A 27,696-nucleotide genomic window follows, 5' to 3' on the forward strand; every position below is an offset into this window, starting at 1 on the left:
TCGCCCGGAATCATATTCTTCACAATGTAGCTTTTCCCCTCAGAACTTCCCGCCAGCTCTGTGATTAGCAACAAGGCCCAACCATAGATATCTCAGTTGAATATAACCTACCTTGCACGATATACGCATAGCAGAGGGTTTCTCCGGTCAGTGAGAATATTTTCAATTTTGTAAGTCTGCCCGGAATCACTTTTGAGTATCGTTTCTGGGGTAAAAGGCTCATTGCTAGCCTGTGAAGCAGTAGAAATTCTGTATTGCTGGGAGATTTTCCCTCGACAAGGGATTCGGGTCACTAACGGTAAAAGTCTAACTACTTAAAAAGGACGGGTGCATCGTGCATCAGCAGATAATTGGAAACGTTAAGGGTATTTAAGCGGAACAGCATCAGCGATATTAATTGCAACTTGCTCTTGACCGAATCGCAAGACGATAGGTTATCTTTAGTAGTTATGTGGTAATGTGTGTGGAATGCACCTCATAAGGTGGTCGTCCGACAATGTGGTCTTGTCTTATCTGATGATCTGATAGTACTCCGTAGTGTCACAATCTCTATTCTTTCTTTTCCTAACGTAAGAAACGCGTAGCCAAGAGTTCTTCGCACCAAGATTATGTAGATCTCGGTCCAGAATCCTCCGTACACCAACGGTCACTACTATTTCTTCTCGTAGCAGGCAAACGAACACAAAGCGTGACAGAATGGCTTCCGGAGAATCTGACACGATAGTTCTCTGCTCTTCCCGGACCCTTGTTTCCGGTCGTCTTATCCCATCTACCATCACAATTTCTCGTAGTTCTGGAAAGATCACTTCCGTGCATCACTCCATTCTACCCCAATCTACATTCCCCCGGGGAACTTCTTATACAGACTTTTCCCCTGACATTCTTCTCCCAGGCCTTGTGGATGCCCATGTACATCTCAATGAGCCAGGACGCACAGAATGGGAGGGGTTTCATACAGGCACTCAAGCCGCTGCGTTTGGTGGGGTTACAACCGTGATTGATATGCCGCTAAACAGTATTCCGCCCACAACGAGTGTGGATGGGTTAGAAAAAAAGATTGCCGCAGCGGATGGCCAGGTTTGGGTTGACGTAGGGTTTTATGGTGGCGTTGTGCCGGACAATGTTGGTAGAGGGGAGTTGCAACAGCTGGTTAGAAGAGGGGTCAGGGGGTTCAAAGGGTTCCTAATTGATAGTGGGGTATGTTTGGTTGCATTTGGCATTCAAATTATGAAATTGGCGGAAATATCAAATTTGTCTATGAGCAGAGCTAATGCCTGGTACAGGTCGATGAATTTCCTGCCATCACGGCGGACGAAATCAAGCAGGCAATGCAGGAACTGGCGGATGAGCCTACAACGCTGATGTTCCATGCAGAAATGCTCCCACCTACTCAAGAGGGAGCCAGTGAATTTCCTATACCAAAGGAGCCCCCAACATCGTATTCAACATTCCTGCACTCCCGTCCTCCAGTATTCGAAACATGCGCTATTGAACAGATCCTTAGCCATGCCCACCTTGCTCCGAATCTACCTCTTCATATCGTCCATCTCTCTGCTGCCCAGGCGATTCCCCTAATTCGCGAAGCCAGACAAAAAGGCACCAATATCACGGCAGAAACATGCTTCCACTACCTGTCCATGGCGGCAGAAGAAATTCCTGATGGCGACACAAGGCATAAATGCTGCCCACCCATCCGTGACCAGGCTAACCAGGAAAAGCTGTGGGCAGAATTACTCAATGATCAGGGCGTCGACGGGGTCATTAAGACACTCGTATCTGACCATTCACCATGTACACCTAATCTGAAATTGCTGCCCAGCCACATACCCTGCACCGGACCAACAGGCCAACAGAGCAAAGGAGAGAAAACGGGGGACTTTCTCGCTGCCTGGGGAGGAATATCTTCCGTCGGCCTTGGTCTCCCTATCCTCTGGACGGAACTCAAACGCCGCTACCCAGATACATCAGCAGCTCCATCTGGCCGGCCACTCCTTGAGAGCATCGTACAGTGGTGTTGTATTAACACGGCCGCACAGGTAGGATTGCACGGTAGAAAAGGTGATTTAGCGGTGGGATATGACGCCGATGTTTGCGTATTCGACGACGAAGCGGAATGGACTCTTGAGCCCGATACGATGTTATTTCGGAACAAGTGTTCACCGTATCAGGGGAAGGTGTTCAAAGGGATGGTAAAAGAGACCTGGTTAAGGGGCCAACGGATTTTCTCCAGAAAAGAAGGATTTGAAAATACCACCCCACAAGGCAAATTGTTGTTGGAACCGAGGTCAAGCTAGACGATTGTTTCCAAGGCTATTAGTGAGCTGGCCACTGGGCTGAATCTTTTGTTCGTTATGGTGAATCGTAGTTAGTGCAGAACCCTCGAACTGAAGGAACCCATCAGCCACAAGAAGTACTGAGTTATTGTTACCGCAGCTACAAGCGCAATTCAATCGACATGCTGCTGGTCATTCCACTTTTCCCTTATTCTCCGCCTTGCACCACCGTTCACTCCCTTTCCCCAAATCTGCTCTTTTTCAACTCCTCCCACGATTTCTACGTGCTCAGCATCTATATCTTTCTTTAATAATGCTGCACCAACCTCACCGACAACAATTTTTCTCTCTACCATGGATTTTTCTTTTCTTTTCGCACGATCGACCTTCCTTAGATATGCTGCATAAACAACGACCTCTGCCACGCCAACACTCAGCGCCGCCAAGAGCGAAATAAACACTCTGCTAGGTTGTGAGTATACAGAACCAGGGTAATTACGTGCGTGTGTAAGATTAATATTATTCTTGGTGAATGTTAACATGGTAATAAAAAAGTGCGGAGTCCGAAAATTTGTGAGAGCCCAGTATGTAGCAAAACCCGTGAAGAGGACGGATACGAAAATATTGAGGACTAGTGATGGTGTGATCGGGTCATCGAGTGTATCGTCCGCGCGTAGAGAATAGAGTGGTGTCGAGCCTACATTGGGCGAGAAGATTGCCGAAGGTTGGCATTTTAACTGGGATTCGGATGGCCGTTGAAGATAAGATTTGTATTCTTTCTCCTGCGCTTCTGCCTGGAGACGAGCTTTCAGAGCAAGGTATTCAGGGTTCTGGTTCAAATTGTAAGCAAAGTGGTAATAATAAAACGGTTAGAATTGTATTGTGCGCAACGTACAGGAGTCGGTTTGGGCGGAGGGGGGGAAATGTACAGCTTGGTTCCACAGAGTAGGGAATTGAGAGAGTAAGCCGTCTCAAATTGATCTTTGGAAGAATGTTGCTTGCTGTTTGACTTTTCAGCACCTTCCGAAGGAGCCTTCCCATGAGAAGATAGTTTTTGTGAAAGAGCAATTAATTGAATATGAGAGATGGCTCCATTGAGGACTGGGGCCGGCAGAGAGAGCTCATCGCGAACAGAGGGAAGAACGCTTTCCAGAGCAGAGAAGATTGTAGGGGTAATTATCAAGAGAACCATATTCTTTGCTTCAGTTGCTCAGACGTCTTGCTTAGATCGCTGCAGACATCACCCCACAGAACACTGCGCTGTGTCAAAAGTGTTGAGTAGTAAATAAATCATAAAAGTAAATTCAAGTAATGGATATAGCCAGTCAGGAAATCCTGAAATATTGAGAGTTGGGCTTTTGAGATGTTTGCTTACATTATCTTCGGAATCGTGAGCGTCCTTGGAAATGATCCAAAAAAGACCACTGAAAATCAAAGAACGCGCAACAAAAGTGATAGCTACGCCAGGGCAGCTTGGTCCCTCGGAAGACCTTTAATCAACTTAAATAATGAAACCCTGAAGCTCTTGAATCCTCCCGTCCGGCATCATGACGGAAAAACAGCCTGAGAAGTACGTCTTTTCCACTTCTCCAGCAACCCCTCTATTCAGATATAAGAGCTGACCGGTTCTCAGAACCCTCGCTTCAGCCAGCGCTACTACCAATGCCCGCGGCATCCCTATCGCGCCCTTCGTCGACGATGTCAGCGACTACGTGTCCACCCGCGCGGACGTCGAGCCCACGCTCCGCTCGTTTCAAGAGATGATATCGAAATACCAATTCATGGAGCTCAACACCCGGCGGCGCGCCCAAGGCCTCAAGGACAAAATTCCCGATATCAGCAAGACTCTAGACACCGTCAAGTTCCTAAGTGCCAGACGAAAGGTAGGGGATAGCCACGCAGTCATCACCCGCCCCCGTTCCGGGAGTCTTGGAGTAGAGTGGGAGATCTAACATACTTGATGATGTTAGGCTGGGTCAACTGCACCTCTACAAACCGCGTTCGAACTCAACGACACCTTATACGCTCGCGCGGAAATTTCTCCTGAAGATACGGACGAAGTATACCTTTGGTTGGGCGCCAACGTTATGCTGGCCTACCCTATCGACGAAGCAGAAACGCTGCTTACTGATAAGCTGAAGGCTGCCAAAGTGAGCTTAAGCAACTGTGAGGAAGATCTGGAGTTTTTACGAGAGCAGGTCACGGTAAGCCAAAACTGCTACTCGTCTGGCCTTTGAGGCCCTTGGCCTTATTGCGATGTTCTATACTTCTAACCGTGGCTAACATCTTGGGTGCAATTCTACAGACTCTCGAGGTAGCTACTGCACGTGTATATAATTGGGACGTGATGCAGAAACGAAAAGAAAAAGGCGAAGGGAAAGAGGAGAAAGAGGACAAGACGACCAAGTCAGGAGGAGAATCATGAAAATTGTGGAGAGGGCGAGAAAAGCATTGGAATTTACCTGCAGTATTTTGGCAGATATGTCAAGTAGTGTATTCTAATCAATAATGATTCGAAAATAACGGGACCGTCCCTTCCACACTGCAATGAGGATATCCGCTCTAGCTTTGACGGCTGAAAAACAATTAGTTGGATTTTGTCTTTTAATCCTCTAGACCATTCATGCTAGAGAAGCTGACAAAGAGATGATCATTATTTGCTAGAGATACTCCGTATGTCTAAACCCCCCCAGAAATCTTTCTTCAGACCCGCTCCAGTCTAGAAGTACTGAGGAAATAGAAGGAATGAGTGGAGAAAAATCCCAAACCCAAAAAGAGAAATCAAAAAAATTGGACGGAAACAAAGCACGCTGGGCAATGGAGCATCGCTAGTATCTGACAAGAAGAAACCAACTTCCCAAAAATAAACACCAAGGTTGCCGGAGGTGAGGGAAGAAAAGAAAACGAACAAAAAGATTATGCGATACCCGAAAATGCTCCATCTTTGCATATAATAAGAAATAAAACTCCTTGTTAATGAGCACTGATGTGCATGTGATGATATATATGACCTTTGCGCCCGACCGACCGTTGAAAAAAACCGCATCCCAATTCCCCTTCAGCATCGAGGTCATCAAATATCATAAAATTCCAATAAATTGCACTGCTGTCCAGAAAAGAACAGTCTTAAAATCAGCGTGCAACATCTTCCTCGTCATCTTCCTCTTCGATGGGACCGCACTGGAAGACACCCGCCGCGGCAGCAGCACTAGCCCGTAAATCAAACTCACCTTCAGAATGGCTGCTTTGAGGTGAAAATTCAAATTCTCTGTCAGGGTGACCAATAAAAGTCCAGGTGTCTTCAATGCCCTCGAGATCGAATTCCACATTATGATCTTCTCCTTCCTTGGAAGAAGTGGAGGGGGCTAGGTGATGCGCCCAGCGTCGCTGGACAAGAGTCCTGGCGTAATCAAGATCACGATATAGAGCTTGTATGGCTGTCTCGACGCCATTTTCCTACAAATTACAATGTTTAGTTTATACTCGAAGCATTGAAGTATTGACAGGTATACCTTTCGGATCTTTTCGCCGAGCAGTTTCGCCTTCACAATCATCCGGTCAGAATTCGTGGCGTCCCATAGCGCTTTCGAGAAATTGGTAACATTGAGTTTTCTGAGACAGATGCCTACGCCGAGGTCCTCGACTCTGGTTCCAAAAAAGAACTGGTCGCCAAAAAATGGTTTGATAATGGTTGGAACGCCAGCACGAAGACTAGCACCAGTGGTGCCTGCACCGCCATGATGAGCGACCGCGTCGACTTGAGTAAAAAGCCAATCATGCGGTGCTGAGGTGATCTGATGTATTTCTGGGGGCAGGGGAACCTCTGGCTTCGCGCTGGCAGGGTTGCCAAGTCTATCTGACCAACCTTTGGAGAGAACACAGCGAACATCGGCTGTGAGCACGGCCTGGATAACCGTCCTGGTCAACGCTGCAGGGTCCGAAACGACAATAGAGCCAAAGCCAATATAAACAATCCTCTTATTGTCTTCCCTAGCTTTCTCAAGAAAGCTCACGAGGCTTTCCGGTGGGGTCCAGTCACTTGCTTCGTCCAAGAACCAATAGCCGGTGACACGAACCCATTCGCCGTAATCCGGGGGCGGAGGAACAACGGATGGCGAGAAATTATATAGGAAAGGGACCTTGCTTGGCTGCATTTTGCTCAGGCTTGTATCTCCGAGCATTAACTCTCGTTTTCTCCACGTATTCACCTGTCCAGCAATAGCCTTCCAGAACAAATTGTCAAACATGACGTAGCTCATATAGTTGTACGTTCCACCCAATTTACTGTCTGGAACAGCAAAAGCATGGGGATAGCCTTTTGTTCGAGTCCATGGCATAGTGAAAGCACGGAAATATGGTATCCGGAGGGCCTCGGCGACATGGATACCGGCCATGGCACTAGGGGATTCGATCAAAACATCGCTCCCCTGACAGCTCTGCCAGGCAGACGATAACAGTTCATCTATCCAACCTCGGAATTTCTGAGATGCTTCTCTTAGGAAGGAGTACGTGAACATTCCATGTTCGACGCAAATTCGCATAAGTTCGGCGGGATCGCCTTCAACGGGAGCAAAGTCGATGCCATGACTTCTCACCCACGCCTCGAACTCACGGTGGGTGGCAATCTTGGGCTGGTGGCCGTCGGCCAGGAGGCCTTTGCACAACGCAATATAAGGCTGGACATCACCGCGGGAGCCAATAGTGAGGCAGGTGATCTTGAGCGACTCATTGGGCTTGAAGTTTATGAATGACGCGCCGGGGTCGTCGAAGTACATGGGCTCCGCGTCTTCTTCGGGGAGACGGGATAGCATAGAAGAGGAGAGATAATTATGAAGGCTGTTGGCGCTGTCCTCAGCACCACTACCAGAGCCGTCAGCCTCGTCGTCAAGATCCGCTTGTTGCAGGACGAAAGCCTCGCAGAGACGCCAAAAAGGGCGGGATATGGAACGTGGGTTGGGTAGGTAGGACGTCATGGTCGTTAGGACGCGGGAGAAGCTATTTGCATATTCAACCATATGGAAGAAGAAGAGGAGCTCAGACTTGAGCTAAGCTATGGGAGCTTGTGACGCAAAGGGGTGGGGATAGGGTGGACAAGCTCAGCAAAAAAGGTATACGCTAGGCAGCAGCAGCTCTGCTCAGCCCCGGCGGGCGATCGGGCACGGGCGTGCTTTTGACAAGGGGTGTGGTGCGAGACGCCAACGGCTAACTACATGCTGGCCGTGGTGACTGGCAGATGCGAGATAATAAATAACTGAATGCGCGAGACGGGAACCAGCGGGGACCCCGGGTCATGGGCCAGGCGTTACGTGACCATACGTCGTGACACATGGCACGGTCTGGTGGCCCCGTGGGGAAGGCGGTAATTGCCGCGTATTGATACTCTGGCGGCGCGCTAGGCCGCAAGAGGAATGGCTGAAACGGGTCTGTCAAAATGCTTGGTCAAGACGCAGCGAGTAGGTTATATAACTTGGAAATCTATGATATTACTATTCTATGGAATGCAGTTCTGTATGTACAAGTTTAGAAATAAGACCTGGCGCCAACTCTATCCATACACCCGGTCCTTGAACTTGATCGCGTTGGCGATGACCTCCGTCATTTCCAGTACTTTTTCTTCCTCCAGTCGTGGGCCCAGCACCTGCAGACCAACCGGAGCACCGTCCCATAGGTCAGCATCATAGTCAGTCTGGATGAAGGAGTCCCTGGGGCTATTGGGCACCCAGTCTGGTCCTCTTTTGGGGTCGAGGGTCTTGTCAGCGTACATGACGGGAAAACTGCATCCGGGAAGGTCTGTCCCCAACAACCGTTAGCTTCACTTCCAGGTTTGTACTTTCTACAGCTCATGGTTCATCATACCCATAAGATTGCCAAACCCAGAAAATCCCCCGTATGCCTTCAGTGGGTCCATCCTCAAGCGAGCTGGGGTCGTAACGGCAACAGGGGCGATGACGCCATCGACGCCAGTCTTCATCCATTGATCTAGGTGGTCTTTCTGAAGTTGGTTTCGCTTGATGACCAACTCACGGAGCTTCGTGGCCGTGAGCGCCGGCGGAGGAGCGCCCGTGGTCGGGAAAATAAGCTTCAAAACTCCAATAAGAGGTTCGTCAAATTTCTGGAGGACAGGGAGAAGGGCATCAGAGCCAGTGAGCGTGAAGACCTGAGCCGAAATATTCTGAACTCCCTCGGGATCTATAGGCTTCCTAATAATAGTATATAGATTAGGCCTACACGACCCTTCGGTTCAAGACTCTCAATAGACTCACCAATCAACAACTTCATGTCCGGCGTCCTTCAACGCTTTCACGGTGACCTTGAGCGCTCGTTCCACTGGAGGGTGGCAGGTGGCCAGACCGTCATTGCAGGGGAAGAGACCAAACTTGAGTTTACGGCCTCTAGGTTTGATGACGTTCCTTCTCCAAGGAATTGGTACCATCTTGGGGTCCAAGGTCCAAGGAGCCGCTTCCTCGGAAAGAAAAGACTCAGCAAAGAGCTTCACGCTTTTGAGCGAAGACGACATAGGCCCAGAAACGGAATAGATGATGTCTTGGCCCTGAATTGCTGGCCTTGCCCCCCATGTTGGAAGGCGCCCAAGAGAGGGCTTCAGGCCATACAGATGGCCATAAGCACCTGGAATACGAATGCTACCTCCAATGTCTGTACCGATACCCAGAGGCGAGCCACGGAACGCCAGGAGGGCACCCTCGCCCCCGGAAGAGCCCCCAGGGGTAAGTTGTTTATGAATTGGATTGATTGTCTCGCCCCAGACATTGTTGATGGTTTCACCCATCAGCATGGCCGTTGGAACGTTGGTCTTGACGTATGAAATTGCCCCCAGGTCCTCCATCATCTGCACGACCACCGACTTTGTTGTTGTTGGCTCATTGGCATAGGCAGCTATGCCAATCGAGGATGGGCGAGAGGGCGTGACAAAAGTATCCTTGAGAGAAATCGGCAGGCCATGGAGCGGACCCGTGACCTTTCCAGTCCGGGCGAGGAAGTCATCGAGGTATCTTGCTCGTTGGAGCGCCTCTTCGAAAAGCACCTCGGTCACGCAGTTCGTCTCCGCACTCAGTTAGCAGCCAGTCAAGACATTCGCGAGTCCATATTCCTACCAGGTTCTGCGCGATCACTGTTGCCTTGCAGAATGCCGTCGTCACCTCTACCGACGACAGCTCCCGTTTTCGCATTCTATTCACCAGCGTTGGGGCGTCAGACTTGATGATCTTGAGCTCCTCCTTCGTCAACAGGGTGGTCTTGGTGAGGAACGGGCGCACGTCATTGCCCAACGTCGTCTGGTCAATGGCAGGCAGCGGCATGAACGCATTGAGCGCGTCATTGCGGCGCTTTTGGGCCTGAGCGGCCGCTGCCAGGTACTTTGGCGGGTTCGACGGAGTGCCAGGTGTAGCGAGTGAGTAGACGCCGTCGGCAGCCAGACACAGCGCCAGCAGGCACAGTGCCTTCGTCGTAGCTAGCATGGCGGGTCCCCTTCGAGCGAGATGAAGATCAGGACGAGGGACTGCGAAGCCTGGTGGCCCACAGCTAGCGGGCGGACAGCGATGTATTTATCCATTTCTTTGCTTGCCGTCCCGCTCTGGGCACCGGACTCGAAGCATTTAATAATAGTTAACTAGTTAGTTACTTTAGTTTTATTTTTTTTTCGCGCAGCGACATTAACCAGATCAGGGGCGGCCTGGACGATGCCGGGTCAGCAAGCATACATACTGGCTGCGCCTTCGGCTGCATGGGTGGGCAGTTCCAGGAGATTGCTTGCCGCGACGCTCAACCACCCAAAGCGCGCTGCTCGCGTTTCCAAAGGAGCACGTCCACCACGATCACCAGCGCCGCGCATCCCATCGACCGCCAGGCGCCAGATCCCATGGAGGAGCTGCCGCGCGCAAAAAGCTGGGCTGGATGATGACAACAAGCGGGAATTTGCCCCCCCTTTGGTCCGAACGGAGCTGCTGCAAGTAGTGTGCATGGCCCTCCACCACCTGGTGGGCTGCACTCCCTGCAGGCAGGGATGCAGGCTGGCGACAATTGACTTCTCGCGTCCCCTTGGCCCCCCGCGTCCGAGTCTGCCGGGCAAGGGGGGCGCCGTCGTCGCCAACGAGTCACCCTTACGTGTTGCGCGGGCATGGCATCGCGGCAGGCGAGCGAGACACTACAGACGGCCCCTGCGGCGCGACGGCACGACCCTGATCGAGGTCCTCGAGCTTCGTCAACAGGCGCGCCACCGCCCCAAATGGTACGTCTTCACAAGCGCCGCGCACCTGCTTGTATTGGCATAAGAAGCTCACGCCGAACTAGTTAACTAGAGTCGGAGCTCTCTCCTGCGCGCGCGACTGAGCCTGGTCCACACCGCTGTCGGGATTGTCAATGCTATCCGGCCCCAAAAGCTCCGAGCCGTCCGCTTCAAGCCGTCGCATAAGCAGAAAAGAAAAGAAAAAAAAAAGAGGCTGGCTAGCTAACTAGCTCCGTCGTGGGCTTTGACTCGCACACCGCTTGACGCCGGGTGCGCGTGAGAAAACAGAGAGACTCGTCATTGGGCGTCAACTCCTCCAAGAGCACGCAGTGGCCGGCTTAACAAGGCTTTTGGGCTGGGCCCCGCTGCTCCTGCTGGATCGATGGAGACGGCGAGGCCAAATGGCGAGAAGGAACAACAAAAGAAGAAGCACACCGAAGACAGGCAAGACCGCCGATAGCGTGGCATGTCGCTTGCAGGCCAAACTAGCAGCTTGGCTGGTGATATGCCGCCCTTTCGCAGGCTCCATTTTTTTGTTTCCGGGCTTCCGAGTGTATGTTTGCCATGTGGTGCATAACTAGTTAGTTAGTAGTTAAGTGAACTGACAGGGATTTGCGATTATGTTGCTTCTGGAAAATCCTACAAAGATTCTCGTGGCCCTGGCTGCGCAGATCCCATGGTCACCACAGGTCACCGTGTGGCCTCCCACTACAGCCAGTAGTTACTGGGAAGATGGTGCATCTCATATAGAGCTGCGAGAGTCAGTAGTGATAAATATGGATCCAACGTTATTGAGATTGTCTTGACTCAAGGTGCTTTAATAATGGTAACTAACATCGATCCAATATGCTCTGCCAAGGGGCCGGCAACAGCGCTTCCTGAAAGCATCCATCCAGCAAAACTAAGCTATCAACCTACAGCTATTCTAGAAGACCGGTTGTTTACTCCCTATACATCCCTTATCTGGCGCCCCCTGTGCAGCACGCACCAGTCTTGCAGCCCCATTTTGAAACGTACGGAGAAGGGATTACAACTATGAGCTTTCTTCATACTTCTTCAACTTGACTTCAAACTCTGAGATCCATTCACTCATAATCAGTGCGGCAACATTCATTCCTGCCAGGGAACTTGTCTCCATCGTCGAAATGAAGTTCTCTATCGAACTAGTGTACCAAAGATTCGGGGCCAATTTGATGTCTTCAAACGTCACGCGAGGGTATAGGTAGGGGTACGAGTTCCACTTCTTTTGATAAAGCCAAGAGATTTCGCTGGCTGCAAAGGGCCCAATGCCTGATGCGCTAGATGAAGCATTCTTGTCGTACAGATCTATTTCTGGAACGCCGAATAGATCTGCAAGAAATTGTGATGATAAAGCCTGTGGCGAGAAGACCTTGTACACATAATGGTCAGGAGATGTAGGCGAGCTCGCGGGTGGCCTGGCTTGCATTATCGTACTGATACTCCAAAATCCGGCGGGGCCCACGCCGTCCCGGCGAGCTCCTAGGTCCAGGCCTTCTGGGAGGGTAGTGAGAATTACCTCTGGAACGGGGTCTTTGTTACCTGGGAGCCGAAAGAATCGTGGCGAGATTTTACGTGGAGAGGCGATCAACGTGACATGAAGCTCAACATAGGAAACAGAACTGGGAACCTGATCGAGGGGTGGGAACATCGTAATGTCGGTAAATTGGAGCGGGCTGGCAATGATTACGTGGTCGAAAGTATTAAGTTGTGTGCCATTTTCTGTACGTTCTTGAGAGACAAGAGTATATGTGTTGTCATCGTTGCGATGCACTTCCTCCACTGTAGTATTCAATTTCAGATCGGCCTTGGAGGCGTCGATCATACCGCGGAATATTTGCCAATTGCCGCCTTCAACAGATTTGGCACCGTCAGTTGCCATGCAAACCATAGTCTCAAGCCCGTGAATCAGTGGAAGATTTTGTCCGTAATTCACTCGAGTAGAAGCTTGGATTATTTCTCGTCCGAATTCTTCAGAAATATGATTGTCTTTCAGGAATTCTGTTCCCGTTGTCCAAGTAGCTTCGCTGAGGCCAGTACTCATAGCAACCGCGGATATAGACTTCCAAGGAAAATAGGGCCACTTGTACATTTTGAGGAACTTGTCGACGGTAGATGTCATTACGCTCTGGGTTCGCATCGGGGCCCATCCATATTTCCAAAGAAGATGGAAAATATTCCACCAACGAAAGCTCGTGGTACGCTGCAAAAACACAAACTTATAGCCATCCCATACACCCAAATTGTAGTTGGATTCCTTTGGGACCTGGTAATTGGCTTCCTTCAGCCTGAGGCCAAATTTTTTAGCTGCTTTGACGAGATTTTTATTGGCATTTACAAAAATGGACGCGCCCAGCTCTACAGGCTGAGTCGGGTCATTGAAAATATTAACCGTTGTGGATCGTCCACCAATATAGGCCTCTTTCTCGAAGACGGTGATGTCGATTGGGACGGAGAAGAAATCGCAATACTTGCGGAGATGGTACGCGGCCGATGCTCCACCAGCTCCAGCACCTATACCAACAGTAAGAGCTTTATCAAAATACAAAGGACATCGATGCCGGGTTTTGACAATGCATACCAACTATCGCGATTTTCTTCGGTTGTCCGGATCCCGGCTCTTTTTGGAGAGGTTTTTGACTTTGCGACCAGACATGGGGTATATAGCAGACCAGCAAAAGATAGACAAAAAACGCACGTAAATTAACAAGGGCACCTGGAGCGCGAGACATGGTAGATTGATAAGAAAAAGGGGCCCGTCGTGAAGTGGATATTGCGAATCCAGAAGCAGTACGACCTCCTGGCACCCTGTTCGACTCAAGAGGCGAGGATCAGGCTGCTGGGCGGTTAATTAGCTAGTTAGTTTATCAAGCTAGCTAGAAATCATCGCCGTGCTTGCTGCTCAGTCTCGTTTGCAAGAACCGCCAAAAGGGCGGGAAGGAGCCTGTCTCGGGGACGTGCAGGGGCGTTGAGGCGGGGGGGAGAAGTGCTCGCAGCATCGCTCTTCTACACCGGCTGGGTCATCGATTTTCGTCGCGCGCACGCACAGCGCACACAGCACACCGGGGAGCGGAGACGAGACACGCAATTATTGGAGGCTCAAGTTGGCAGCCAGTCGGTTACAGTTATAGTTGTGGGTTGGGTTAGAAGCTCTTGGGAGAACATGTTACCATACCAAAACCATAAATACGCCCGTCAACCGCAACGCTGTGGAGTGCCCATACTCCATGCTCAGTCCGTATGGAGTATTCCGTGTGGATGAAAACATCCTCCGTGCGAAGTACAGATAGCACATGTACTGCGTACTCCAGAATCTGGCATTATATTGGGCCCCTGACATATTGACTGAACAGGCCCAGGTATGAATAGCCATTGCTGATTGGACGGAATAAATTCACAGGGGATGCTGGAAATACGAATACCGGAAGAACACTTAAGGTTCCGGCTACTCGGCACTTGGCATGTTTTCTGATTATATAATATTGCGACCTTTCCGTTCTTCAGCAATCTTCATTCATCCTTATTTTATACGTCCGTTTTGCAGAGAATGATATTTAACGCATGATGAGGTGCACATCATATAACCTTGAGCTGTATTCCCACCGCGCCTGACATCTGAGCCTCTTCCTTTTCCAGTGAGGCTTGCAATGCACTTTCCTCAAAGAAACATAATCGCTTCTTGAGAAGGCATCATGGGCACTTTATGCTGTATGAGGGCGCTCTATCTCTACAACCCAGCGTACAGCTAGGCTAAGAGAGAATATCTGTATTTACACCCACTACCCATACCCAAATATCATTGCTTGCTTTTCACTGTGCTTATATACATATAGCAAAAGTCGACAACGTGATAATTCACCATGCCGGCAGTTGCGCAATATCTATCCTACTTGCTCTTCGCTTACATAGTTTATCGCGCCGTCAACGGATTTTTCATTCGCACATTCCGCCAGGCTGAAGCTATTGACTCTCGGACTCGCATGCTTGAAATAAAACTAGAAGAGGCTTGCTTTAATATCGAAGCTAACGTCAACGAATGCATAGACCTACGCAAACGCGTCAACTATTTGGAGGAGAAAATGGACGAATATGCACGCGTCCTTGAGGCCCTGAGCATCCCCATGGAGTCGCCCGGTTCTGAAAGCACCAGTGAGAAGCTGTCGGTGAAGTCACGGAATACCAGTGATGCGGGTTTACAGGGAATGGGTACGGTCATGCCAGCGCCTGGATCTGTGGCGAAGGCAGAAATTTCTCCTGGACCGCAATATCAGCAGCACCAACAGCACTATATTTTAAAATCTCTTGATGGGGCTAAAGAACGCGCTGAAAGGCGTACTAGCTCGTCTGAGTCGACATCCTCTGCTATTGATAGATTGGCCGGCTTGCGAGGGAAATTCGAATCTGGTCGCGAGTCCGTCATGTCAGCCCTAAGCAACATTCCCGTGAGGAGGAGGGTCGTCATCAAACCTGGAGGGGTCTCTAAAAACTCTATTTCCAATTTCGCTGCGAGCCGTCCGTTTGGGAAGTTGAGACGGTCGAGTTTAAAACTAGACAAGTGAATTGCCATACTGGAAGCTATACAAGGCGAATGGTCCGGGTTCAATTACTGTCAACGTTGGCAACGACAACTGAAAGCTTTTGAATGGAAAGGAAAGCGGTGCGAAGCATTGTACAGTATCGACAAGTTTTTGGTTCTTCTCTTAGATACAAAATTGGCTGCATCCACGTATTCAATTTGGAACACGCATTACGAGGTGGTGAGCGTTTCAATTAGTGCGTTCGGAATAGTAACTTCTTTTAATACACCATCACAATGCCAGACAATACCTACAAATATTTTTACTCAACCAGCCACTATAGCTTGGTAATTGTCTTCAAATTGAGGGGATTATGTCTGTGTGCGCGATCAAACAAGTCCTCATAAACCCTCCCATCATTTCGACCAGAGCGCGCTATCACGAGAGTATTACAATCTGGTTGATGAGCTCCAAAATCCGTGCGGGAAGAGCATCAAGATCTAAATCTGATATTACATTTGAGCTGAAGAACTCTCTAGCCTCAGCGTCTGTCGTAAACAGAGAAAAATGGAGGAAAAGCTCGTGAAGAACGGAGCGTGTTGTGGAATCTGAAAGAGCGATGCTGGGATGATCAGCCAGCAAGGCGTTATGAAAGCTGATAACTAGGATATATTGCGAATATGCTATAAAACAAGTAATTAGAAGTGGCGGCGGTAATAAATATATATTCCTCGTAAACAGAGTACCTCGACCAAGCTTGTGAAAATGAATCTGCAAGCTGTTCCAAGGTCTACCCTGAACTTTCCGCTGTTCGTGTGCCTTAAATGCCTGTGATATATGTATACTTCCTTAGTTCTCAAGTGTGACTTGAAATAGGTTCAAAAGTACCAAATAACTATGCCACTCGCCCTTCAAAGGCCTTAAAAATATAACTGTCTTCTCTGTGTATTTCAAAATTCATTGTCTTATTTTTCGTGCCGGAAACCTCGCGACTGACTGCGTGATCATCCATTGGCTGTGACATCACTTGAAACGCTCTTGAGGTCTGAAGAAGCGCTATGGAGTTTGCCAAGAGCTTCAAAATCACTCTATGTAGAGAACCGTATACCACCTCTGGGTTTTCTAGTTTTGTATACCTCGTTCTGCCTGAGTCCACTTTGGAAAATCACGATAGCACGGCAGCATGAAATACTCCGTTGTCTTGTTAGGCCAAAAACTGTCATGGATGGTATTGTTTTGTATACCCTGTGATTATTGAACAGCATATAATCATCGTTCATGGAGGCAAATCCGCGCTTGGGGCCAATTTCACTAGTAATAATACTCTCTGGCGGTTGATGTGTCTTTGAATCTCGGGTCTGTATGTAAGAAGTGTAACTTGTTCGGCCTGCTATTGGTAGCATTAACCACGCAACCACAGTAGCACTGCTACCCATGGTGCCATTTCACAATTTGCTTGTAGTCATAAATGCTGAACAATTTCCTTCGCCTGCTGATCCCATCTTGCCTCTAGCTCAAGTCCACGAACGTTGCTGCGATGGCCGATCCCTGTCTCTGCATATACCTCGAAAACTTCCCATGACTCAATTTTAGGAATCCAATATGCTCTCTGCACATCATCTCCTTGCTGACTGACTGTCATGTGAAACACCGCAGTATGTATATGGTATGGCAAGACATCATCACATAAATAAACTGCAATACGATAGTCATCATGACTCCCATTGTATTCCTCTTTGAGTTGGCGAAGCTTCTTCCCTCAAGCAAATCCCAGTTAATATTTATCAGGCTGTGAGAGATTGGGTTGATTTGACTAATACTGGTTGCCCTTGTAGCACCTTTAGTGTACGACCCTGTCGTTCAATGAATTCAGTTGTAAGCAAGTATCCTGCAAGGCCGTCTACCGAAATGCTAGATCTTGCTCGCTTTTGAATAAAAATGACACCACCATCTGGAGATGTGGTTCAAGCCAATGCTCTAGTCGGCTTTATCCGTCATCGTTGTAGGGGTGGCCTGATGTTGTTCTCCAGCGAAATGTAGCCAAGGGAATTGGATTCATCCCCCACCAGCCGAAGTGATAATGTGTCTTTTGAATAAGAAGTCCAACGGCACAGTTCCGGCATTCCCATGCTTAGCAGTTAGGTACTGTATTGCCGGTTGAAAGTAAAGGAATGATGTTGCCGGATGTTGCCGAAACGAGATGGGTTGGTTGTGATGCCGGCGCTAGGCTCTTCGGGAAATAAACTCGGTCCTTATTCTTAATGCCGAAGATCTGATCGAACGTCGTTTATGAGGGGCCGAATTGAAGATATTAATATAGGTCGGCGAAAACAAGGCCTCATTTTACGCAAAGCATGATGAAAGCCCATAGACAGTTGACACAAGGCATCTCAAACAAGGTGGCAGGGTCTAGTGTCTACCAGGTATACAATGGCCTCGAGTCTTATCAGTGACGTCCCTGCCAACTCATTATCTCTCTTCCTCTGGGGAGGCAAAGAGAAATTCCTTGCTCGGAAGCAATTATTAAGATCCTTAACGAGTAACCCGATATTCTCTAAACGTTCGGTCACCATACCATCCCTGGCAAGGAAAGACGCCTGGGTGAGAGCCATACATCAGGCTCGGGAGCTGATTGCGCTAAAACAGCGCAAAAAATGGAGCCATGAACAGTTTATACGAGCGGTGGAAATGCTGGATTACTTTCTCCCTGTCCACCCGCAGTTCAGGAGTATGCTCGCCGTTATTCAATTTATATATGAAGACTACTTACGCGATACTAGTCTTCATATCAAATCTAGAGCGGCAGATGACCGATGAGCAAAAGGCTATTTGGATTCCAAAAGCAGAGAGACTAGAGATTTTTGGCTCGTACGCGCAAACAGAACTAGGACATGGTTCGAATGTTCGGGGCATCGAGACGACGGCAACGTTTGACCTTGATACAGACGAATTCGTGATCGATTCCCCAACTTTGAGCAGCACTAAATACTGGATTGGAGCAACGGGCGTCTGGGCAACTCATTCTCTTGTTGTCGCCCGACTGTTGATCAATGGTAAAAGTCATGGAAATCATCTCTTCCTCGTTCAACTCCGCGACCTTGATACTCAAGACCTACTACCCGGCGTAGAAATCTACGAGCTTGGACCAAAAGTTTTTCAGGGTATGGTAGGTGTAGACAACGGTGCCATGCAGTTTCATAATGTCAGGATACCTCGATCCCAAATGCTGGCACGAAATGCCCAGGTTTTAAGAGATGGGACTTATGTTCCGTCCAACAACGACAAACACTCATATGGCTCGATGGTGACAGTTCGAGCCATTATGGCCGAAGCCACAGGCTACGAGCTGCTGAAAGCTGTTTCGGTGGCATATCATTATACCACGTTCAGGAAGCAATTCTGGAGAAAGGGACAGAGCGAAGAGACCACGGTTTTCAATTATGCCAGTGTCAAGTATAGGCTATTGCCATTACTGGCTCAGGTTCGTCATTTCCCGAAGCTCATTATAGCAATATTATCTCACGAAGACCTATTTCTAGGGCACGGCACTCGTATTAGTGGGACAGAATATTAAACAAGCATTCGATGAATATAGCAAGATAGTCATCAAAACAGGAGATTTTTCTCAGCTGGAAGATTTGCATATTCAAACAGTTGGTGCAAAGGTGTATTCCACTGAGATCACGGCTAGAGGTGTTGAGACCTGCCGAATCGCATGCGGTGGCCATGGTTACAGTGCATTGTCAGGATTTGGGCGCATGTATGCTCATACTGTCAACGCAATCACATATGAAGGCGACAACTATGTCATATCTCAGCAAGTCCCACGTGCTATTCTCAAGCACTACAATGCGTAATCGCCCTCTGCTTCCACCTTCGTCGCCAATGCTGACGGTTCATATAGTAAAACAGAAGATACAGTCCCAAGCTTATCCTATTTGAGCTTCCTTCGACATTCAGATGCCGGTGGTAAGCTCGATGTGGCATCTGAACTTGACTGGTTTAAATACGGTAGTCAGCAATGGGTTCTGGAGCATCGATTAGCCTCCTTGGTCAAAGCACATTTTAAAGCCACAAAAAATGGCAAAGACACTAGCTTTACGGTTCATGAGCTAACTATGGCGCATTGCGATTTTGTTTATTGGCGTGGATTCTGGAGCATTGTTGACAAGGTCTCGGGCTCCGAATTCCACCCACAGCTAGAAGCCCTGGCTCAAGTGGTGAGTTCCAGCACCCTCATCTTGAAATTCGTGTTATCAGAAAACTTAACTCTTTGAAGTTTTCTCTCTGTATTTTGCAGGCAGCCCACAAGGATATCTTCGCCCCACACTCTCTCAGCGAGCTTCAACGCAACACCCTTTTATCTGCATATGACCAAGCTATCGAGACCTTAGCGATGCATTCTCAGACAATCATCGATGCTTATGGTTTCACGGATTTCGAAATGGATAGCGCGCTCGCAAGGCCAGATATGGATCCATATGAAGCGTTGTGGCAAGGTGCTAAGCAGAGTGAAATAAATAACTGTCGGAATATTTGGCCGCTGATCATCGATGCGAGGAAGATTTGGGGACGAGTAGAGGCAGAGAAGGCAAAGCTGTAAAAGAAAAATGTAGTCGTAAATGACCTTTAAGCTTTTCGAGATTGTTCAAGATTAGATTGTGTCCATCTTATCTTATCGTGACAGTCATGTGACCGATAAGCCAAAATATTTTATGTCGAAAGTGAACATCCAGCGTTTTTTCAGAGGCAAGATTGCGCTCTACAACGGGAAGAATGGACCCCTACGATAGCGATTCCTCGGGTCTGGATGATGAAGCTCGTGGAGAGTATACCACAACGTCAGTACTGTTGGGATATGTGGAAGAAGAAGCTACGGACGATGCGATCAGTCACCTAGGCGGTTTACCAGTATGTCTCGATGACTTGAATAGAATGAAGCTTTATTTTTGCTTCAGACACTTCCCTTAATATACCTCACTCAGCTTAAATAATTGCATCACTTACCACGCCCTAGCGACTGATGATACCGCCGGCTAACCCTCCTGCTGCAGACATGGCTCGACCCCTCAACCCCGCCCCCAGGCAATTTCGCCAAATGCAAGTCCTGCAATGACCCCATGCCGCTGCTGTTGCAGCTGCATGCTGATTTACCAGAGCATTTCCCAAATGATGAAAGATGGCTCTATATCTTCGGGTGCACGAGACGGACATGCAGCAGGAAACAAGGCAGCATCCGTGCACTTCGAGGGGTGCGGAAACATAAGATCGCCAGCGGGAGTAAGAAGAAGGGGAAGGAGCAAGAGAAGAAAGAGAAGAACGCTCAAATACCCGGGCCACCAGCGCCGAAACAGGATATTGGATCCAGTCTGTTCGGCGTTGCGCCCGGCGCTGGCCAGGGGATATCCGCAAACGCGAACCCTTTCTCGACCACCTCCAGCTCCCCCGCACCGCCAGCCAATCCTTTTGCACAGATATTCTCGCCATCGACACTTGCCGCTCTCCCTCCCCAAAAGCCCGTCGATGACGAAGACGAAGACGACGACGCCAACAACAAGCAAGATTCGCTAAAAAGGGACAACCTCCCGCAATCCTTCGCAGAAAAAGTACGACTATCACCATCCTCAAGCGCTCAGCAACCCCCACAGGCCATGGGTCCCGTCGAGCCGTGGCCCGCCGAGTCTTCATTTCCGGCGCCTTATCCACAGTACTTCCTGGATGCAGAATACGAAACCTTATCCCGCCCTTCGACGCCCAACGTTCCTACGAACGTCCAGGTATCCAGCCTCGAAGACGAGGAGGGGCCGTCGTTGTCGTCGTCGTCTGCCGCTGCAGAGGGGAAGGACACCTTCGAGTCATCGCTGGACAAGTCTTTTCTCAAGTTTTCCACGCGATTGGACCATAATCCCGAACAAGTGCTGCGGTACGAGTTCCGTGGCACACCGCTTCTCTATTCCACCACGGACCCGGTGGGGAAGCTGCTCGCTCCGCCGGCGGCGGCGGCGGCGGTCCAGGCGACGTCACACGTCAAGGTGGCGTCTTCGCCTTTGGCTTCGGGAGTGTCGTCGAGGCTGCCGCGGTGTGGGGCGTGTGGCCGTGAACGGGTGTTTGAGGTGCAGCTTGTGCCCTATGCGATCAGTGTTTTGGAAGAAGGGCGGGAGGGGATTGGGATTGGGAAGGATGAAGGTGGGATGGAATGGGGCACGGTGATTGTTGGTGTGTGCGCCGCGAATTGTGGGCTGGATAGGGAAGGGGAGCTGGGATGGAGAGAGGAGTGGGTGGGCGTGCAGTGGGAGGAGAGGGTTGGGGGGAAGTAGATGCATTGCTATGAGGGGTGGGAGCTACGGTCGAAAAGTCGGAGTTGGAAGATATGAAAGCGAGATGTTTTGTTTATGTCGTAGAAATGATAATGCTTAGAGTTTTTGATAGAAAATTCTCGCCCTGAGTTCTTTGAGGCGTATAGCTCTCATCTATTTGCGGACAGACACAAACCTCCGGAAACCGAGCCAAGGTCATTAGGAAGAAAATGAATCAAAAATCGAGAACACAGCTTTTCTTAAATTAAAAAAAAAAAGACCCCGTTCATCAAAGACATGCCATCATAAACACCCCAAACGAAAAATCACGCAGGCTGTTCAAGCCCCCTCCGCAGCACTCTCCCAAACATCTCAATCCCCACCTTCTCCCCCTTGACCTCGCTCCTCGCCTCATTCTCCTTATTCTTCGGCACCCTCACCAGCGTACCCTGGCCCTGGCCCTGGCCGCGCTCGACCTCCCAGCCACACACATCAACCACAAACTTCTCCAGGGCGTCAGCGCCGCGCACATCCAGCCAGGCCATGAGGACGTCGGCGTTGATTTCGCGGAAGGCCTTGCCGACCTCGACGGCGATGCGCACGCGGATGAGCTCCTCGAAGCCGGCGACGTCGGCGGTCAGGTCGGCGTACAGGTCGTCGGAGTTGAACGTCGACCAGAAGGTCGAGTACTGCGCCGACTCGAGCAGCGTGGACAGCCGCGCGAGCTTCTGCACCGCTTCGACGAAGTCCGTGGTCTGCATGGGGAGGTTGATGGTGGCGGTTGGGGAGGAGGAGGATGAGGCGTATGGTTGTGTGTAGGCGGGCAGGAGGGCGAGGGAGAGGGAGAAGGCGGGGGAGGGGAAGACGGTGAGGGCTTTGGCGAGGATGTTGGTGGCGGTTTCGGTGTTGAGAAGGGGTGGGTTGAATTGATACCTGGAGTTTTGAGGTGAGGCTGGTTAGTATATGAAGCGAAAGGATAAAACCAATATCAATCTGGAATGAACAAAATTCTCAGGGTAAAAGAAACCGGTCTCCCCATCGTCTCTGAATCGAGACCTAAGCTAATAGGAAACGTGAAAATGAAAAAAGTATGATACTCATCATTAAGACAAATATATAAAAAAATATGCCATGATGAAAGGGGCAAGATCCGCAACTCACAGCTTCAACAGCGCCAGATTCGCATAGCAGTCAAACGTCCGGTCCTCGCACTGCTGTACCACATAGTCCTGGAACACCGCCGTGGTCTCTGGGTTGTATCTGTCCAATCCGTTCAGGATCGTGTCGATGTGCGCGGGGCGCGTCTTGCACTTGTCGAAAGCCATCTGTGATAAAAACACACTATTTCCAATGCTGCTGCTCCTGCTGCCTTTTTCCGATATGTCAAGCTCTTTGAGATATCGTTTTCTTTGTGTTTGTACTACTCCAGCGGCGAAGGGAGAAGGGCGATGGTTGTTTTTTTCAGAGTGGAAAGTGTCGTGCAGCTTTCAACAGGGGGTGCCGCGAGAGGTAGACTTCGGAAGAATTGAAATATGATATATCTAGGCAGGTAACAATTTCTGAATCCTATTCTAGCAATGGAATAGGTTAATGGGTGTGTGAGGTCGTCGTCGATGAAGCTTGGGATTGAATCCCAACCATAGACGAAATCGAGTTTGTGCTTTCTGAGCGAATGGCGAGCGGGCAAGTCTAGCCGAGCAGGGGGCAGGAGTTCGCGATTATGTCATCATTCAGGATTGTATTAGTCACGCTACTTTAAACCAGCAACTGGAAGATTGATGTGATGGCAATTGAAATGTATTGATTCCATTGAAATAATGAGTCGAGAAAAAGAGAACAAAAAAATAAAACAAAATATTCCCAAAGGAACAAGCGGAATACCGAGTCTATCTTGATGCGCCGAGTGATCGTTGAACCTTCTTGGTGTGTGTTTCCCATCCAGCATGCAAATAAATGCAATACCAATGAAATATAAAAAAAAAGGGGGAGTAGCGCTGTCCACCCAGAAGAATTAAGGAGAACAACAGCCTGTGAAAGTGGAAAGGGGGGGCAGCAATGACGTGGAAGGGTCACACTGGAGAATAGAAGCCCAGAACCAGTGAGCGCGCGCTTGGAGATCAGAATAACAAGTGGAAAAAACGAAATCAAAAAAAAGGAATCGCTAAGGAATCAGAGTAGAAAAAAAAAGGACCCATGAAACCGAGAAGAGCGAGTCAAGGAACATGAATTTCCGACTCAAGCTCGAACACATAAAAAAACAAAACAGAGAAAAAAAAAACAGTAAAATGCATCCATGTGAACAAGACAACCAGAAAATGAAAATAAAAAAGGAGAAAAGACTCCACCACCACCTTTCTCCGCTCACCGACCATCATCATTAGAAAAAAGGCAGTAAAAGTTGACGAAAAAGATAAAACAACGCAAGAAAAAAAAAAGGAAAAGTCTATATTCGATACATGGAATGATTTGAATTCCAGTTCTCCAGGCCCGTGTGTATGACGTCGAAAGACGATGCGGTAGGTGGAGAGAGGAAAGTGGATTGGTGAGTGGGGGGAAGAAAACGGGTATTCATCCCAGGGGCGGAAAAAAGCGGGTGAGAGAGAAAAGGGAGGTAGTAGTAGTAGTGTCGTGTCGTTAGTCGTTTATTCGGAGGACCTCATGAGAGAAGAAGCTGTGTGGAAACGCGGGAGGAGGCAGTTCGGAAGAAAAGTAAGGGGCCATCGGAAACATATGGTATCGGTTTCCAGCGTGAAATACGTAGACCCATGTGACAAGGCTGTCAGGTTGCGGGTGGCTTGGTAAGCAGAAGAAGAAAAAAAAGAAGAGGGAGAGAGATGTTGAGGTGGTGAAAAAAAGACGTCGAAGGATCAAAAACGCCAGGCGTCCAAGCCGTTTCAGTCCGGGGTAATTACCAAGGAAGTAGTAAGGCGAGATAATACAGGGGACGGACAGATGGGTATCATTTGAGGGAAGTACATATGTAATACTGGTACAAGGGAAAGCAAAGAAGAAAAAAAGGCTAGGCGGCGTAATGGCGTCGGTGAGAGATGGGGATGGGCTTCGGCGTCAGCTGCATGGCGCCGACGGGCGACTTGGGGGAGTCGCACCGCACGCGGGCAGTAGCAGCAGCAGCAGCAGCGGCAGCTCTGGCGGAGGTTCGGGAGGCGGTGGAGAGCGCCGAGGGCGCCGACGGAGCCGCCGCGGCGGCGCGAGCAGCGGTCGCGGTGGTGGTCCTCGTCGTGGCGGCGGCGCGCAAGAAGTGGTGGTTGTGGTGGTTAGCGGTCGGAGCAGGCCGGGGGAAGTGCTCCTCGGTCTCGTCGCACGCGGCCTCCGGGTTCAACCGATTCTCGGGAATCCGCGAGCCCCCAAACATGCCGCCGAGCTGCTGGAGCAAGGCCACGAACTGGGCATGGATCTCGGCGAAGATGAACTCGTTGTCGACGATTTCCGCGAGATTGCGTGCGCGCACCTGGCCCGCCCGCCGCCGCTGGCCGTCCGGGTCCAGCGTGCGGCCCGTGAGGAAGGACGAGATGGGAGTGTATTGCGGCACGGTGCGCGTCGAGGCCGGTACCGGAGCAGCAGCAGTAGCAGTAGCAGTAGCAGCAGTAGTAGTATTAGGGACGGCGGCGGCGCCCGCCCCACGGCGTTTCTCCCGCTCTTCAGACCTCTCCGCCGAAGTCACCAGGTTGTGTGCGATACGACCAAAGACACGCCAGATCACCGGACTCGCGCGAAACGCTCGGCCTGCATCCTTGCCTGCCAACGCAACGAGCGCATAGCTGCGTCTCTTGCCGCGCGCGGCGGGGTCGGGCAGACGGAAGACGTAGGCGATGGTGTAGCCGGTCACTGGATCGCCGAACGACAGGGGCCCCGAGGACAGGCCGCGGGGAAGGTATTCGCAGCTCAGGGTGCGGATGGACGCACGGCGCAGAATCGAGTAGTTGGTGGGATTGGGCGGTCCGCGCATGGACAGGTAGGTCACGACGTGGGTGTGGCATGAGGAGTCGGACGAGTAGGAGGAGCGCGCGGAGGTGGAATTGGAGTGGTGGGCGTGCGAGTGCGCGTGCGCGTGGGAAATGCCGTCGTGGCACGAGTAGACCATCTCTCTGGATCTCAGCACCGGGCTGCCGTTTCTGCCCTGGCCATTTTCCTTCATCGTGCCCGGGGCGCCCGGCGGGAGCTGCTTGCTGATGTCGTCCGGCACGGTGAGCCGGCAGCTCGCGCAGGTATCTCCCTCCGCACCGCCAAAACAGTTGAACTTGGCCGTGTCGACCTTTGTATACTGGCCGCTTATGAACCACGGGTGTTCCTCGAGTCTGGTCGCGGTGGTCGGAGCTGAGGCGGAGGGGGGCGACGAGAGCGGCTCCAGGTCCGAATTGCTCTTGCAATCCAACGACGCTGCTGCCTTGGGCTGCTTTCCTGACTTTCCATTATGACCGGAGGCCGGCGAAGCTCCGCCGTTCGAGGAGAGCGGAGTGTCAGTGGGCGAGAACTCGCGGTCGTTCGAATCGCACTGTGCGCAGATGGTGGGTGCGACCTGGGAGCAGAGGATGGAGGTTGGGCCGTGGACTTCGCAGAAGTGGGTGAGGGAGAGCTATGAAGCGAACGAGGCTGTCAGTACAGGTCCGTTCTGGGCTTGTTTGCATCATAACCAGCTCTGGCAAGCTGCCACAGAGAGAGCTCTGGTGATGAGGGCTCAGTCTGCAGGTGACCGCGTGCGCACTGCAAACCGCTTCGATCTGAAGCGGCGTTGCACAAGCACAAACCAGAGCTGGGAGCGAAGCAGCAGCGCAGGCGACTTACTATGAAATCCATAATGGCGGTTAATGCAGCCTCAAGCAAGTGGAATTCAGAAGACAATGGGTTGCAAGCGTGGTGCTGCCCGACATGCTTCTGACTCCGGGGCAAGCACTGGGGGTGGCGGAGGGAAGGGGAGAGCTTTCACGAGGTCAATGGAGGGTAGAAGGAGGAAAGGAGACAATTAAAAGAATGCGAAAGCAAGCTTCTGTGAGGGGAAGAGAAGAAGTGAAAGAAAGCCAGAGAGGGGGGGGAGAGTGTCTGTTCTTTGTTGTGCGGAGGAGGGCGTGTGTATGTATGTATGTAACTAGGCTGCGGGCGTTGGTTGGAGCTGCTGCGGAGAGGGTTTCAGGGCTGGGTCGCCACCACAGGCTATAGTTAGTTTTGCGATCCTCGACAACAGAATGTGAGCAGTGGAAGGTAAGCCGGGGGGAGAGGCAGAATCGAACAGGTCGAGAATATAGATGGATCGGGATCTGGCCGGGGGCGCAGGCAGGAAACGAGAACTTGGAACGGGGCGGCGGGACTTTATTAGCGTCAGCGACGCCAAAAGAACAGAAAGGCGGCGGCAGTTGAACTAGTTAATCCCGCGAGGGCAAAAAAGAAAGCCGGAGTCGGGCTGGGCCGGGCTGGATTAAGAGGAGGAAGCATCAGCGCATAATCAAAGGGATCTGACAGGAGGGAGCGGCTCCGGGCTGCACCAAGTCGCGCCGGCTAGCTACCTGGCGGTACACAGCAGTTACACACACCTACCGGGTCGTCGCGCGCTCCACCGTCGCATCGTCATCGGAGAAGCTGTCGCATTAGCACGACGCCGACCGCCGTGGAGCAGCACCAGAACCGCCGGCTGGGATCGGGTCGTTACATCAAAGGAACTCAAACCCGGCGCGCGCTTCCTTCCACTCCGCCCGCCCACACGCTCTCTCTCTCTACTACTAACTACGCGCTGCGTCTCTCCAACACGGCCGTCGAGTGGTTGACGCCGTGGCGTGCAGCCGCTGCCGGCCTTTGGGGGGACGCGTTCCCGCTCTCCCCTTCCCCCCCTGTGTGTGACCCGCGGGCCCTCCCCTGGGGATGATGCGCATATATGTATGATGGGAAAAGGGTACCGTCGGGGGTTCCCCCCTCTCCGCCCAGCCTGATTGAAATCAGCGGGCTTCACCAGCGAATAACGCCCTGAATGCGGCGTGGAATTTTGTATTATCTATTTTTTATTTTTCTTTTTGGGGCCTGCCAGACAAAGACCTGGCCCCTCAGTTCTTTGTCGAGTAAAAATAGTCCCAGCCCTGCGCTCGAGGGCTGCCTGCATGCGTGCAGTGTGGACGTTGCCGGCCCAAACGGCAATAATAGTAACCAACCGACTAGTTAGTTACTCCGTACCTCTGTCGAAGGATGCCGCAATCCTGAAAGCGCGTCGTTTCGCAAAAAGAGCAAAAGGAAGGATACGATTGGTAACAGGAAACGAACATTCCCCCCCCTCCCCGTGGGGGAACCAAGAGGCCGGCGTGCGTCCTTTGTTCGTCTCATTATTATTATTATTATTATTTCCTGGG

The 27,696-nt window shown here is 50.6% G+C and overlaps 10 protein-coding genes across 10 annotated transcripts; 5 read left to right on the forward strand and 5 right to left on the reverse strand.

Annotated features, from left to right (window-relative positions):
* Positions 1–696: 696 nt before the first annotated feature.
* On the forward strand, positions 697–2,294 carry DAL1 (Allantoinase; the record flags this gene model as incomplete). Its single annotated transcript, XM_049252528.1, has 2 exons — positions 697–1,197; positions 1,284–2,294. 2 exons carry the CDS (start codon positions 697–699, stop codon positions 2,292–2,294), a joined length of 1,512 nt encoding a protein of 503 aa, XP_049108369.1.
* Positions 2,295–2,446: 152 nt separating this feature from the next.
* Positions 2,447–3,465, reverse strand: LOZ57_003481 (uncharacterized protein; the record flags this gene model as incomplete). Its single annotated transcript, XM_049252529.1, has 2 exons — positions 2,447–3,103; positions 3,169–3,465. The coding sequence occupies 2 exons, from the start codon at positions 3,463–3,465 to the stop codon at positions 2,447–2,449; spliced, it is 954 nt and encodes a 317-aa protein (XP_049108370.1).
* Positions 3,466–3,820: 355 nt separating this feature from the next.
* On the forward strand, positions 3,821–4,698 carry PRF1 (peptide chain release factor 1; the record flags this gene model as incomplete). The annotated part of the gene is made up of 4 exons (XM_049252530.1): positions 3,821–3,843; positions 3,907–4,156; positions 4,244–4,477; positions 4,579–4,698. The coding sequence occupies 4 exons, from the start codon at positions 3,821–3,823 to the stop codon at positions 4,696–4,698; spliced, it is 627 nt and encodes a 208-aa protein (XP_049108371.1).
* A 707-nt stretch (positions 4,699–5,405) lies between these two features.
* Positions 5,406–9,748, reverse strand: ATG26 (Sterol 3-beta-glucosyltransferase; the record flags this gene model as incomplete). The annotated part of the gene is made up of 6 exons (XM_049252531.1): positions 5,406–5,729; positions 5,786–7,318; positions 7,831–8,063; positions 8,130–8,473; positions 8,537–9,333; positions 9,386–9,748. The coding sequence occupies 6 exons, from the start codon at positions 9,746–9,748 to the stop codon at positions 5,406–5,408; spliced, it is 3,594 nt and encodes a 1,197-aa protein (XP_049108372.1).
* Positions 9,749–11,548: 1,800 nt separating this feature from the next.
* On the reverse strand, positions 11,549–13,265 carry LOZ57_003484 (uncharacterized protein; the record flags this gene model as incomplete). Its single annotated transcript, XM_049252532.1, has 2 exons — positions 11,549–13,047; positions 13,115–13,265. 2 exons carry the CDS (start codon positions 13,263–13,265, stop codon positions 11,549–11,551), a joined length of 1,650 nt encoding a protein of 549 aa, XP_049108373.1.
* A 1,128-nt stretch (positions 13,266–14,393) lies between these two features.
* Positions 14,394–15,092, forward strand: LOZ57_003485 (uncharacterized protein; the record flags this gene model as incomplete). Its single annotated transcript, XM_049252533.1, has 1 exon — positions 14,394–15,092. The coding sequence occupies one exon, from the start codon at positions 14,394–14,396 to the stop codon at positions 15,090–15,092; it is 699 nt and encodes a 232-aa protein (XP_049108374.1).
* A 2,388-nt stretch (positions 15,093–17,480) lies between these two features.
* LOZ57_003486 (uncharacterized protein) lies at positions 17,481–19,653 on the forward strand (the record flags this gene model as incomplete). Its single annotated transcript, XM_049252534.1, has 5 exons — positions 17,481–17,778; positions 17,831–18,531; positions 18,590–18,903; positions 18,955–19,270; positions 19,330–19,653. The coding sequence occupies 5 exons, from the start codon at positions 17,481–17,483 to the stop codon at positions 19,651–19,653; spliced, it is 1,953 nt and encodes a 650-aa protein (XP_049108375.1).
* Positions 19,654–19,826: 173 nt separating this feature from the next.
* LOZ57_003487 (uncharacterized protein) lies at positions 19,827–21,367 on the forward strand (the record flags this gene model as incomplete). The annotated part of the gene is made up of 2 exons (XM_049252535.1): positions 19,827–19,961; positions 20,105–21,367. The coding sequence occupies 2 exons, from the start codon at positions 19,827–19,829 to the stop codon at positions 21,365–21,367; spliced, it is 1,398 nt and encodes a 465-aa protein (XP_049108376.1).
* Positions 21,368–21,672: 305 nt separating this feature from the next.
* LOZ57_003488 (uncharacterized protein) lies at positions 21,673–22,671 on the reverse strand (the record flags this gene model as incomplete). Its single annotated transcript, XM_049252536.1, has 2 exons — positions 21,673–22,279; positions 22,508–22,671. The coding sequence occupies 2 exons, from the start codon at positions 22,669–22,671 to the stop codon at positions 21,673–21,675; spliced, it is 771 nt and encodes a 256-aa protein (XP_049108377.1).
* Positions 22,672–24,365: 1,694 nt separating this feature from the next.
* On the reverse strand, positions 24,366–26,161 carry LOZ57_003489 (uncharacterized protein; the record flags this gene model as incomplete). The annotated part of the gene is made up of 2 exons (XM_049252537.1): positions 24,366–25,940; positions 26,150–26,161. The coding sequence occupies 2 exons, from the start codon at positions 26,159–26,161 to the stop codon at positions 24,366–24,368; spliced, it is 1,587 nt and encodes a 528-aa protein (XP_049108378.1).
* Between the last annotated feature and the right edge of the window lie 1,535 nt (positions 26,162–27,696).

The sequence above is a fragment of the Ophidiomyces ophidiicola genome, assembly GCF_022830035.1.
Source record: "Ophidiomyces ophidiicola strain CBS 122913 chromosome Unknown scaffold_12, whole genome shotgun sequence".
In the NCBI taxonomy this organism is placed as follows: Eukaryota; Fungi; Ascomycota; class Eurotiomycetes; order Onygenales; family Onygenaceae; genus Ophidiomyces; species Ophidiomyces ophidiicola.